This window comes from Lagenorhynchus albirostris, chromosome 2, assembly GCF_949774975.1.
Source record: "Lagenorhynchus albirostris chromosome 2, mLagAlb1.1, whole genome shotgun sequence".
NCBI classification, from domain to species: Eukaryota; Metazoa; Chordata; class Mammalia; order Artiodactyla; family Delphinidae; genus Lagenorhynchus; species Lagenorhynchus albirostris.
The window spans coordinates 143,260,298-143,273,598 of NC_083096.1; the positions used below are offsets into that span (position 1 = coordinate 143,260,298).

At 41.5% G+C, this 13,301-nt stretch overlaps 2 protein-coding genes across 9 annotated transcripts in view; one reads left to right on the forward strand and one right to left on the reverse strand.

The window, feature by feature from the left end:
• Positions 1-3,288, forward strand: part of NRDC (nardilysin convertase) — a 91,427-nt gene extending 88,139 nt beyond the window's left edge. For 2 of the 3 annotated variants that reach the window (XM_060140085.1, XM_060140087.1), the window contains 4 exons: positions 945-1,035; positions 1,300-1,416; positions 2,424-2,513; positions 2,669-3,288. In XM_060140085.1, the coding sequence (XP_059996068.1) occupies positions 945-1,035; positions 1,300-1,416; positions 2,424-2,513; positions 2,669-2,866 (496 nt within the window). In that variant the 3' untranslated portion in view covers positions 2,867-3,288. The remainder of the gene's footprint in view (positions 1-944; positions 1,036-1,299; positions 1,417-2,423; positions 2,514-2,668) is intronic. The other variant, XM_060140086.1, reaches the window with a different exon arrangement.
• Positions 3,289-4,109: 821 nt separating this feature from the next.
• Positions 4,110-13,301, reverse strand: part of OSBPL9 (oxysterol binding protein like 9) — a 167,186-nt gene continuing 157,994 nt past the window's right edge. For all 6 annotated transcript variants that reach the window (XM_060140092.1, XM_060140089.1, XM_060140090.1 and 3 more), the window contains 9 exons: positions 12,257-12,428; positions 10,873-10,957; positions 10,038-10,148; positions 9,733-9,796; positions 9,463-9,603; positions 7,521-7,599; positions 6,603-6,694; positions 4,575-4,710; positions 4,110-4,348 (listed from right to left, as the gene is read on the reverse strand). In XM_060140092.1, the coding sequence (XP_059996075.1) occupies positions 4,274-4,348; positions 4,575-4,710; positions 6,603-6,694; positions 7,521-7,599; positions 9,463-9,603; positions 9,733-9,796; positions 10,038-10,148; positions 10,873-10,957; positions 12,257-12,428 (955 nt within the window). In that variant the 3' untranslated portion in view covers positions 4,110-4,273. The remainder of the gene's footprint in view (positions 4,349-4,574; positions 4,711-6,602; positions 6,695-7,520; positions 7,600-9,462; positions 9,604-9,732; positions 9,797-10,037; positions 10,149-10,872; positions 10,958-12,256; positions 12,429-13,301) is intronic.

A 13,301-nucleotide genomic window follows, 5' to 3' on the forward strand; every position in this document is an offset into this window, starting at 1 on the left:
TTTGGTGTGGTTGGTAGTAGTTTATTTCGCTTGCCCCACAATCTCTGTACATTATTGTACAGTATCCACTTTTCATTGCCTGTCACAATTTGTTTTAAGAACAGAACGTTTTCATTACGTTTAAGTAGAGAATTGCATGGGGAAATGTGGTCAAGAAGGTTTTTTTGCTTAACTTATGTGGGAACCCAAACATCAACGTGATTAACATAACCCAGCTGGTGCAAATGATTTTCAGTGCTTGATTTGGATATTTTGAGTATGTTGGCCTTCTCCTGTGTGGTATAATGCTGATCCTTCTCTGTTAATGTCTCGATTTGATCACTCTCAACTTCAACTGGTCTACCCGACCGTGGAGCATTGTCCAGTGAGAAATCTCTAGCACAAAACTTTGCAAATCACTTTTGACACGTTCAGTCAGTCACAGCGTCTTCTCCATACACTGCACAGATCTGTTTTTGCGTTTCAGTTGCGTTTTTAATATACCGAAAATGTTGCTTTTTCTTCCATATTCAATATTAAAATGGCTACACAAAAATTCACCAACTTTGATATATTTTTTTAAATGCACACTGATATGACAGCTGTCACAATACAATCTAACAGAATTGTTTTGAATGAAGTTAAAGACAACTAAGCGCTACTAGACCAATCTTATGGAAAAAAACGGAATGAACTTTTGGGCCAACCCAATACAAGGCCTTGTTGGTTCTTAGCTTTGGAATGGTCAGCCTGGCTGTCTACTGCTTCCTGTGAGGATACCAGGAAATCGGGCTAGAGGCGGGGTAGGGGTAGGGTTCTTCACCGTTCCCTTCCCTCCCACAGCTTAGGGGAGAATATCACTTCAGCCTCTTTCCTGGAAATATGCCTTAGCCCTGATTCTCTCCTTTGCCTTCTGCTTGAGACCTGGTCACTGATGACTTGTAATTGAAGGTGTTTTGTTTCAGCTCTGAAGTTGTTGATAAGAAGATAGAAGAGTTTCTTTCTAGCTTCGAGGAGAAGATCGAGAACCTCACTGAGGATGCATTCAACACCCAGGTGACTTTACTGTGTTGGCCTGGTCTTTTGTTCCTTGGCCCACCCAAGCCCTCATGACAACTAGACACCAGTCTTAACAGTGCTGTATGCTGGCTGGTTCTTGAGTTCTATAGCACCCCCCTTAATCTGACCATGTCTTCCCAGCTTCATTCCTCCCCATCATGCTGGCAGGTCCATTACAAAGCAGACTGGACAGGGCCAAGTGTGTTCTGAGGGAACTGGTGTGAGGCCACACCTGAGGGTATCTCTTTCTGATGGTAACAGGTCACAGCTCTGATCAAGCTGAAGGAGTGCGAGGACACCCACCTTGGGGAGGAGGTGGACAGGAACTGGAATGAAGTGGTGACCCAGCAGTATCTCTTTGATCGCCTTGCCCATGAGGTAGTAACACCGTTTTCAGAGTAAGACAGCCCAGAAAGGGACTCCTGATTTAACAGGAGACATAATTCTAAGCAAATTGGTATTGCGTGGAAGAGAAACCTGGGGCAAGTTATTTACTTGCCCATTCCTTGATGTGATTGATCAAATCTTGTTTCCAGACTGGCTTCTCTAGAGCCTTAGGTAGCCAAGTGAGTAGGGTGCTTGCTAATCCTTACTTCTGCTCCCCCAATTTAACTCAGATCCATTTTTAAAAAATTGAAGTATAGTTGATTTACAAAGTGTTAATTTCTGCTGTACAGCATTCACTTCTGCATATATATATATATATATATATATATATATACACATTTTTTTTCCACTTTTTTATTATATGCTTAGGTTCCCTATAAGGTTTGGGAGAAAAACGGCTTCAGCTACTTAAAGAAAATTGAGAACTTCTGGTTCTCAATTTTATGGAGCTCCTTCCCCAGATTTAAGGATTCTGTGTATAGGTCTTTGTGACAAATTCTAGCCCAAAGTAATAAATCCCATGGAAAAGAGCTCTGGGCACTGCAATCCATAGCTCTGATACTATAACCCTATGTGGTGAATTACCAAAGGATATTGAAGCAGAGGGGTTATTTAACAAGAGGCTTCAGTCAGCCCAGCTCTTCAGGTTCTGCGGTTTTCCTATTAGAAGCCAGAGTGTACCATTACCATGTACCTGAGAGGTGACACTAAGGTGTGGTGGGTTTGGCTCAGCGTACAGTACTCAGCTGTAATTACACCATCTGCTACCTGTCAGGGTCAGTCACTGCTAAGAAACATGAAGGTGTGTCAGAGGCTCATTTTTATCCTTCTCCAGAAGGTTGGGAGCCAGCTGAAATGTGGAAGAATAAAACGATGTGCAAAAAGCAGGATCAAGGAGGTCTGCCTAGGGTGTTATGTTTAATATCCTTACAGAAAATACACTGTTTGTTAGTCTTTTATAGCTTTCTTTCTTTCCTGTCCTCCCTTCCCCCTTTAAGATTGAAGCACTGAAATCATTCTCAAAATCAGACCTAGTCAACTGGTTCAAGGCCCATAGAGGACCAGGAAGTAAAATGCTCAGCGTTCATGTGAGTATGGTTACCTAAGCTGTAGCTCTGTCCTTTCCAGCGTTGTCATTTAGCACATTTACCATTCCCTGAGTTTAGATTGGTATCAGAGATCCTAACAGGTCCCCAAATTTTGTCAGCATTCTCTCTCACCTCTAGTCTTTGGCCTCTTTCAGGTTGTTGGATTTGGGAAGTACGAGCCGGAAGAGGATGGTACCCCTTCCGGTGAGGATTCAAACTCTTCTTGTGAAGTGATGCAGCTAACCTACCTGCCAACCTCTCCTCTGCTGGCAGATTGTACCATTCCCGTTATTGATATCAGGGCTTTCACATCAAGACTTAACCTTCTCCCCTACCATAAAATAGTCAAATAAACTGCAATCTCATTGGCCTGAAGCACTGTGTATTTAAAAGTGTTTGAATTTTATGAAGTTAGTTACACTACTACTGCCTTAGGGCTTCCACTGAATTTTTGCACTGGCATCATAGAATTTGTCGTTCCCCCCACCCCGCCCCTCCTGTTGTGACTAACAAACCAACAGTTACTATAGCAGCTGCAGAGAGAAATTAGCAGGTGGGCCAATGTAACCAAAAAGCTTGCAGGAGCCATCTGAGACGCCCTGGCCTGTCCTGGTCCTCTCAGATTGAGAATCCAGTTCTGTATGACAGGCTTCAGAGGCCCTATGTAATTGATGTCTTCTTAGTACCTAAATGCGAGGTGCTAATACTAATACCTGTGTTGTTGTTTTTAATGTATTTAAAAATAAAGGTAATTCTGTATTGCCCTTCAGAATGAGCCATTTGCTGCTGTGGCATTCCTTTTATTAATTATATTTTGTTTCAGTGTGGGGTGGGGATCTAAAAATAAACATTCTTCCCAAATTCTCTAAGGCAATAAAATATTTTTGGATAAAATGTCGGTAGCCCTATGTGTACTACTTGAGAGTTCAATTAAAACATGCGCAATAGCATTGTGGGGGCTAAAGACAGAACACAGAGCCTAAGGAAAGAAAAGGATGGACCCCTTCATTACTTCAAGAGTCCCTGTAAAAAGCTAGCTCCTGTATTCAAGGCTGCCAAATAACTGGGTTCAAGTTTAATCATAAAAATAATAAAAGAAACACACTAAAAAAAAAAAAGGTTGGAAAAATTACTTTATGAAGGCTTAAGAAGCACTGAGTATAATTAAACTGTAGTCCAGAGTAGGATACAATTTAATAATAGTTCAATTCCAAAATAAAAGTTATTGTAGGTAAGACCATGAAATTTCCTAACATGTGGTTTTAATACATTGTGCTAAATTTTCTAAAACAACTCAGAGGAACCAATATTTACAGTACATGGCGTATTTATGAAAAACCTGGCATCACCTATATATATGTATATATATATGTGTGTGTGTGTGTGTGTGTGTGTGTGTATATATATAGAACCCAAGATTATGTGAGCTAGGAAACAGATGTTGTATATCTCAACAGCAATACTAGAGTGCAGAGTTTGAGACTGGGATTTATAACGTGGGATTTGGAAAAGGAGCAGACATCTTGTTTTCAAAACCTGAAGTTTTTTCTCAAGACCGAAGTCAACACTGTAACTGCCACAGAACAGGAAAAAGGGAAGCTTTTCTCGCTTTAATTGTTCATCTGCATCAGAAAGTCCAGTATCCCTGAGATAGGAACCACTGCAATAAGAAGGGAGTGAATAGGTTCTCCCAAAGGAAGACTGTTACTTCATTGTGCCTCCTGCCTGGGTCACCAGGAGCAAACCTTGCATTTCCCAACCTAATGCTTTGCAGCACCGAGACGTTTCAGTAATGGTTCATCATAAACCCAGCATTCTCCATCTTCATGAAATAACTAAAAGAAAAGGGGAGAATTCAGTTACACACTTGCTCTGTACTTCTATAATATCATACCTTTAATTATTTTATGTGCTCCCCCTCCCCCCAACACTGAAATGAGTGTTCATCTCATTCATCACCATGTTTACTCGGTACTTCAGTATTCACTGAAATGAACAAATAAGTTACAGCTCAGGGAACAGCAGTAGGGAGACTGAGGCAGGCTTCCAAAGCAAGCTTACCCTTGTCTCCCACTGAATTTCCTTTTCCTTCCTTTCTCGGGCTTCTGCTCTTTGTCTTTCTTCAAGTCTATGCTTGGCTTCAGTTGCTGCATCAATGTCTCTGATTTTTAAGTTGAAAGTGACATCCTTCCAAAGGCTAAAGAAAAGAAGTGAAGGTACTAATAAGTACTTGATGGACAGAGGAGTTAGCAGTCTTGAGAATGAAAGGCTAGATCCATCTAGAATATTATATAACTACAGTACAAGTCAAATGGCTTTAAATGCTGTAGTTCACAGACTATAAATCTTCGGCTGACACCAGGGCACTGAAGTAAAGAACAGAGAAGTGGTCTCAGAAGATTCCACTGCTAGTTGTCAAAGGAGGAAATACAGGATGGGCAGAAAGCTGGATATATGGTTAGGACAACAGAGGAGAAAAAACAGCTGAGACTGGGATTCCACTTCTGGCTGTACCGCTAACTAGTGATGCAACCTTGGGGCTGTCAGTTCACCTCTCTAGGGCTTCAGTGTCCCTTAGTATAAACCAAAAGGGGTATATAGTAAGATCAGATCAGAGGACCTGAGAAATTCTATTTCATGAAGACTCCCCTGGAATTAATAACGAAATCTGGGAGAAGCAGTTTGAATACAGAGAATAAGGGTCAAGAGATGCACTGCAGAGACTTAAGGCGAGGTAAAAGATTTGGCTTCCTCTCAAGGCCTGGAAAATGATAACTAGACAAGTCTGGTCCAAACAACACTTTAAAGTGAAGACTCCTGGGACTTCCCTGGTGGAAAGGGACTTCCCTGGTGGTGCAGTGGTTAAGAATCGGCCTGCCAATGCAGGGTACACGGGTTCGAGCCCTGGTCCGGGAAGATCCCACATGCTGCGGAGCAACTAAGCCCGTGCGCCACAACTACTGAAACCTGCGCACCTAGAGCCCGTACTCTGCAACAAGAGAAGCCACCGCGATGAGAAGCCCGCACACCACAACAAAGACCCAACGCAGCCAAAAATAAATTAAATAAAGAAATTAAAATAAAATAAAGTGAAGACTCCTAGGAGCTAGAAAAGTAGACACCCTAAGATTCCCCTTGTGTGAGTAGCAGAGCATAAATGTCTACAGATCTCCACTTATAACTATGAGCAGGCAGTCCAGGCAAGCAGACTGTTAACAAGTTAAAGACACAGGCAGGGTTATAGTTTGTAAGGTCTTCTTCACTTAAGAAATCCCCTAATATGCTAAACAAAGAACTTTAGTGCATGATTCCTCATACCACTAAAAGATCCTGATTTTATTGTACAAATGGAAGGGGGAAAAATTATGACATTTGAGACTACTAGAAAATTGAATACCAATTAGATATTTGATGATATTAAGGAATAACTGATTTTTTTAAAAAGTACAATGATGATATTGTGGCTGGTGTTTTTTGTGTTTTTTTGAAAAAGTCACTTTACAGATACATACTAAAATACTCAGAAATGGAATTTTTTTTTTTAAGTTTCTTGCAAACAAAAAAGACCCTAGGGAGTGTGGGTAGAGACATAAGAGGAAGGGGATATGGGGATATATGTATATGTATAGCTGATTGACTTTGATATACAGCAGCAACTAACACAACAATGTAAAGCAATTATACTCCAATAACGATGTTTAAAAAAAAAGAGACCCTAAAGATGTTTTGATATATATATGATCTCAGTTGGGACCTCAGTACCATCTCTTACAAGCCATAAAGATGGTGATAAGTCAACATACACTCTATACTTATTATATGCCAAGCATCATACGTAGGCTCCATGTTTTTCTCATTTAGTTCTCACAACAATGCTGAGGTAGTTCCCATTTCAGGAAAGAAGGCAGAGAGGGTAGCTTATAGTCTTGGTTACAATGCAAGTGGTGGAGCTCCATATGAACCCAGGCATTCAAACTCAGTCTGTGCTCTGTTACACCCCGCTATACAGTCTCTACAACCCAGCCCTGCACCTATGCCTGGCCAATAGCAAGAGCACTGCTGCAAGCTCTAGTTATGTCACCTCCTTACCAGCGGGATTCGTACTCATTCTGATCTTCCAACTTCCTCACTTTCTTCTTGATTATAGGCAACTTCTTGGTATCTATAAAAACTACATTTTCCTAGAAAACAGAAGAGGTAGATAGATGTTTTATTGTTCACACTGTTCTAGAAGGAAAAGTCAACTCTTCCCATTAACAGATTTAATCATGAAATCCCACGTTAGTGATGTAGACAATGAGTTCCATATGCAATCTTCAGCCTAAATTATAATTGTTTGTTTTAAGTCTTGGTAAAGGCTCAATTCAACAGACAGTTTCAATGTGGCTATGTGCTACATGCTTGGGATGTAATCTCTTGGAGAGCTAGACAACTAATCCTAACGTTAAGTACTCTGAAGTGCTTTTTAAATTTCAAATTCTGAGTCCAAAATCCAATTCATTGGCTCCTCCTGTTAATGCCATACCACCTCCCTCCTACCTTAATTAGGTAGTTTGCAAGTTCCTTGAGGGCAAGGACTATCCTTGAGGGCAAGGACTATCTTACTCATTTCTGTATCCCTGGTGCCAGGCAGTTAATACATTTCTTAGACAAAATCAAACTGTGTATCTACAAACACACGAGTTAATAGTTTAGCACCTCATTTTATTTATAAACACACATAGCATATATTCTAACGATATAGCTAACATTTACTGGGTGCTTACTATGGTGTCAAGCATTTTTTTTTTAATATATTATTCTTGAGTATTTTAAGGAGAGAGAGGAAAGTAAAAATCATTCTACTACCTGTACTGCTAGGTAAGAGGTGGGAGAAGGAAAAGGCTTGCCCTGAAGAGCTGGCATTAGAGCTCATCCTGGTTAAATTTCCAGATGAAGGAAGCCAGAGTAAGGGATGGGCTACGATTCAATGAAGCCTGAAACAAATGGCAAAACACAGGTTCTTACCCCTGTTGAGTATTTTGCATACATTACACCATTCCATTCCCCTTCAATTGAGCAGAAAGACTTCTTGTCATTTGGAGAACTAGATTAAAAAACAGAAACAAAAAACCACAAACATTTGTGTTAGTCTCAAATTGAAATTTCTCTACCAAAGAATCTCGTTAGTGTGACCTACCTACACAGAGCAGAACACAGAGGAGCAACTGTGAAGTCTTTGGTGAAGGCAGCTTAATAAAACTGGATTTCTCAGAGCCAACTATAAGAATGAGGGCCCTAAAGAAGATGCTAATAGACTCAAGATCCCAGAAACTGTGGGTATGAGATGCGCTAGGTGCTGGGACCATGGCAAACTAGGGACAGTCCCTGCCCTCGAGCTGTTCACAGTCTAGTGGGGAGACACTGCCATTGAGATTCTGGGTGGCAAGTGCTGTGGTGAGTTCAGGTGAGCACTGGAGACCAAGGGCAACACTGCTAGGATGAGGGTCTGAGAAGGCTTCACTTAAGGATACAATGCTGGAGACCAGGCTTTCATCTTCAGGCTGAAAGGGACCTCTGGGCCAAACGATTTTACCTCTTTTCCTAAGCAAGGATCCCTTCCTCAGAAGCCCCAACAGGTTTTACTTGGACATGACAGTGATGTGTATGGCAGGTATGGAACTTAGAAGATAAGCATTACAACAAAGGACAGATTAGGAAGGGCAAGGCATGGACATAGAAGGAGGCTAGGAGGTCAGAAAGAGAAAAATACACAGGGTAGAGGGATGAAGTTGCTATCAGCAGGCTGAAACTTGCTTCCTCTATGACTTGGTGCTTTGTGTGAAGGAGGACAAAGGGGAAGAAAAATGGTAGGATTCCAAGTTTAGAAGGTTATTGTGCAGTGGTTCTCAAAGTATGGTCTGGGGACCCCTGGGGCTTCCCAAGACCCTCTTAGGTCAAAACTATTTTCATAATATTTAGACATTACCCTAATTTGAAAAGCCCACCAAGCATTCTTTCAGAAGGCAGTCTTTCTATTATATAAGTCGCTGTGACTGGCCAAAAAATCTGCTAGCAGTTCCTGTTGCTGCTGGTTGGTTGCCTCTGAGGAATTCTGAGAAGCAGGCCCACGCAGGTCTTTGTTCTGGACATCCTATTTCCCCCACCTGCCTATTTTAGGGGAGCAGCCGCATTATCGTGGTGACTGGTGCTATTCCCTAACCTCTGCCCGTATTTTCTGACTGCAATATTATTTTGGATTTTACAGTGATCCTTAGTAATAAACATCTTGTGCTCGTGGTCCCGTCCTGCCCTGCTCAAGATTTTTTTGGAGGCTGATTCTGTCATCCAAATTAAATTATCTCCCTAAAAAACTGGTTAACCAATCCTATGTCTTCCATCTGCAACACTGTTCCCAGTAAGGCCTTTGAGGTCAGAGAAAGTCCTGCAGATTTTCCTCTTCTAGGCAGGCTCTAAACCACCCAACTGACAGCACAGCTGTCTTCATCTGATCCTAGAGAGTCAAACAGAACCAAGCAAAGATGTGATGGTTACTCTTTTTCCCCAGCAAAGCACAGAAGAAAGGACTATGAGGGCTTTGAGACACTTCGGTGGGAGTCACAGGGTCTCCTGTATGGGCTAGCTCATGGTCCAATCCAGCAATAATGAGTCAGGCACCCATAATCTGGGTTAGCTAGGAGATCCAGGAAGACTCTTTCAGTTCCCCATTTGCAAGTCAGGTTCCTAGGAAGGAAATCCCACCAATGACCTCAGGTTGTTCTGACCCCAGATTTTAGGTCTCCTCCTGAGATGGGATTTTAGGAAGAGACATGACACACAAGATATGAAGTAAGTTTACAAAGACAGAACCATTAAAATGGTCAATTCCTGATGGAAGTTATAGTTCAAGACAAAAGGAAAAGTATTTCAGAGAAGCAGAAGCACCGAAGCAGAAAAACAAAATACCTACAAAATCTCAGCAGTAACTCTGTGCTTCTTGCCCCCATAGAAAGGTTTGGTGTGGAAGATGATATTGGCACTATAGCCAGTCTTGGAACAATTAATATTGCATTCTCCGCCTAGTTCCACCCAGGGCACTGTGAGGATAGACCTGCAAAATCAGAAGTTTCAGGTAAGGCTAACAGTTCAGAGGAAAGAATGGAGGGGCACAGCTTAAGGAACAAAGGAACAGCAGGGTCTGCTGCTTGCTAATCAGAGGAATGCACACAGCTCTACTTGCCTTCCATAACCATTGGGGAATGTGAGAATGTAATGTTCATCATGGTCTAGACACGAGACACAGCCTGTGGAGACAAGAGATGGAATTTCAGCTAAGTAGTTGACGGAATCTCCATTCAGTTTAGGGAAAATCAATCTTGCATCCCACCCCTGCTCTCACCCCCAATACACATGCTTCCCTGCAAACAATGACATCCAAACTGGCTTTCTGGGGCCATTTACTCTTACTAGATAGGTGTCCAGCACATATTAGAATGACATAAAATTCTATTAACACTGTGGTCCACCAAAAGCCCCCAGACTTACCCTGTCCTATGTTGTGCACCCCAATTGACATCCCAAGGAATTTTGATTTGGTCCAGATATGAGCATTGAATTGTATCTTCTTGTTAAAGCACTCAGCATAAAAGGCTGAAACTGAATAGAAATTGTTTTCAATTAGTGCACTACATAGCCATAGTCCCCTCTCCAACTCCATTAACCCAGAGAAAAAACTGGCTGCATGGGGAAAGTCCTTTACCCCTCAAAGAACAGCCTTGAATGTAGTCAGAAATTACCCACCTGCCTTTTATACCCTGTTTCCCCCAATGCAAGCAACCGTTCAGGACCATGTGGGCAGGAATTTCCCTGAACCATGAGGCTATGACCAATCCCAGAGGCTTAAAAACAAAGAGTCTGTCTGTTCTTCTGGTCAGCAAGCATGTTCCTGGCCCAGCCCCAACCTGGGCCCATCCAGTATTACCAGTCTTAATGCTGCATCCAGCAAATAACACGGGAGGACACACCTTCTTTCCACTATGCCAGGAATATACAGTGCAGAAACTACGTCTTTTTTATATAAACTGTCTTCAGAGTTGCTGGGATCACTAAAGCACAGCTCATGCTGTAAAGATGACTTCAGAAGCACTAAAAGGTGGCTTCTCAAATCCCTTCTTTTTATATATCATTAAGCAGTGAAGCCTAATAGAGTCTTTGGAACTTATACCAGGAACAGATATGAGGAATCAATCCTCACAGGATTGGGAAGATACAGGTGGCCATAAAACTGACCGTACAGTGACCTCAGTTATGGAGCTCTTTATGACCCTCTTTAGACAGAACAGTTTGAAATTGGCTACTGCCGAGGAGCTCTGTAACTTACTGGGTGGATGATGGGAAACCTGCTCAGCCACGAATGTTACGCTATTCTTGGAAACCCAGGGAACTGGTCCTTCTGAAACTAGCTCCTGCAAGTAAACATAACATCATTTTCTTTTGATGTGGAAACAAATGACAGCGCAGAGAATCTAATAACTGGAGTCTCTGCCTCCCAAGGTGGTTAACTGCGCCCTCCTCTACACACCCAAAACATCTCATATATACTTTTCTTGTAGCACTTATTCTACTGGAATTACTGCTTTGTGTCAGTCTCCCTAAGTCTCTCTCACTAAGACATTATTGAAGGCAAGGTGCCTAACTCAGGGCCAGGCCTGGCACAGAACAGGGACTTATCAATGTCTGCAATATGAACAAGAACAGACACATTGCTTCAGGAAAGGACTACATGTAACGTGTCATTCGGAAAGGGAAAAATACAGAGAGTTATTTTTAAGGAGAGATTATTATATGAAAGCCAGTGTGGGCCAGGGGCTTATTTTTTTCACCCCTAGAGGCCTTTTAGCATTTATTTGGGTCTTCCATGTTGGTTGTTTTCCTCAAATCAACCCCCAAATGTTGGAGCCCTGTGGCTCAGGTCTCAGTTAACTATTCTTCTCTAGATGTCTTCCTAGATGATTCCACCTAATCCCAGGGATTTAAGTGCCTTCTAAATACACTAAAATCACTGAAAGCCCCGTCTCCATCCTAGACCTCTCTCTCCCTTGAACTCCAGACTCTTAAATTCTAACTCCCTACTTGACAGTTCCACTTACATGTCTTTATATTTTATACTTTATATTTCATTTTGGAGTTCTGGATTTTTCCCTCCCCAAATCCAATCTCTTCCTCTTTAGTAAATGGCACCAACCAACTGCTGAAGCCCACAAGCAAGGATTCATCTCTGACTGTCCCTTTTCCCTCACCTTGCCCAATCTATCTAACAGCTCTGCCTCCAAAATATAGCTTGAGTCAACCATGTCTCTCCTGGAATAATGCCAAAGCCTCCTCCTTGCCAAATGCCAAAGCAAGTGGTCTCCTTGCTTCTATTTGCCCCTTTCCAATTCATTTTTCACAAAATAATTATAATGACCTTTTCAAAGCAAAAATGAGTTCCTGATAAGCCATAAAATTATCATTATGGTCCAGGAGGACTTTGCATGATCTGATTTCTAAATTTCTATCCTCATCTCACGCCACTCTTTCTCCTTGCTCACTGTGTTCAAAATATACTGATCCAACAACACTGTTCTTCTACGGGTGGTAAACATCAGCGCCTTTACCATTATTATCTGCCTCCAAATAAAATGAAATCTTGAATCAGTACACTAAAAGCTAAGTACTAAGTATCTAAATACTAAGGTAATTTAAAATGTCAGTGGAGAACTCACCACATTCTCTTCAGTATCATTTGGTAATGTCCAGTGACACTGAAAGATCTCGCCCAGAACAGGGTTGTACGGCTTTTTGGCAACCGATCCTTTCCTTCCTGCATGAAAGGCTGAGAGGTACCATTTTACAACCTGAACCATTCGGTCTCGGGCATCCTTCTGGTCACTAATACTGCAAGGGAGAAAGACAAAATTTAACACCCTGTTTTCTGACAGCACCCTCAGCATGGTCCACCCTAAGCCAGACTAAGAGGACCCAGTACCAGGAGCTACCTCGGTCTCTTTTTAAAACTGAAGTATAATATACATAATTAAACACACCAGTCTTAACCGTTTGGTTTGATGAATTTGAAAAAATGCTTATATCCATTTAATTCATCACCATGCAACCAAGCTATAGAACATCTCCATTACCCCCAAGTTTCCCCATCCTCCTTTCCAAGCAATCCCCAACCCTTACCCTGAGGCAAACACTGTTCCTGGTTTCTAAGACCATTAGCTTTGCTTGTTCCAGAACTTCATACTTATAAGTGCATTGTTTAACTGCCAAATAGTTGCAGATTTTCTGGATATATTTCTGTTATTGATTTCTGATTTAATTCTTTCATGACCAGTGAACATATTCCATATGGTTCCAATTATTTTCAATTTATTAAGTCTTCCTAGTATACGGTCTATCTTGATGAATGTTCCATTTACACTTAAAAAGACTGTTATACAAATTGTTTGGTAATGTTTTAGTAAAGTCAATTGGACCTTCTATAGCCTCACTGATTTTCAGAGGGGTGGGGGGAGGTGCGTGCTGCTCAATCAATTCCCGAGGGAGGAATTTCCAACCTTGATGTGTACTTGTCTATTTCTCCCTTCGGTCAATTTTTGCTGCATATAGTTTGAAGCTGTTTTACATATTTAGGATTATTATTTATTCTTGATAAATTGACTCATCATATCATATGAAATATCCCTACTTGTCTCTGCTAATATTTCTTGTCTTAAAAAATATCCTTTGATACTAATACAGTGACACCAGCTTTGTTATGCTTAG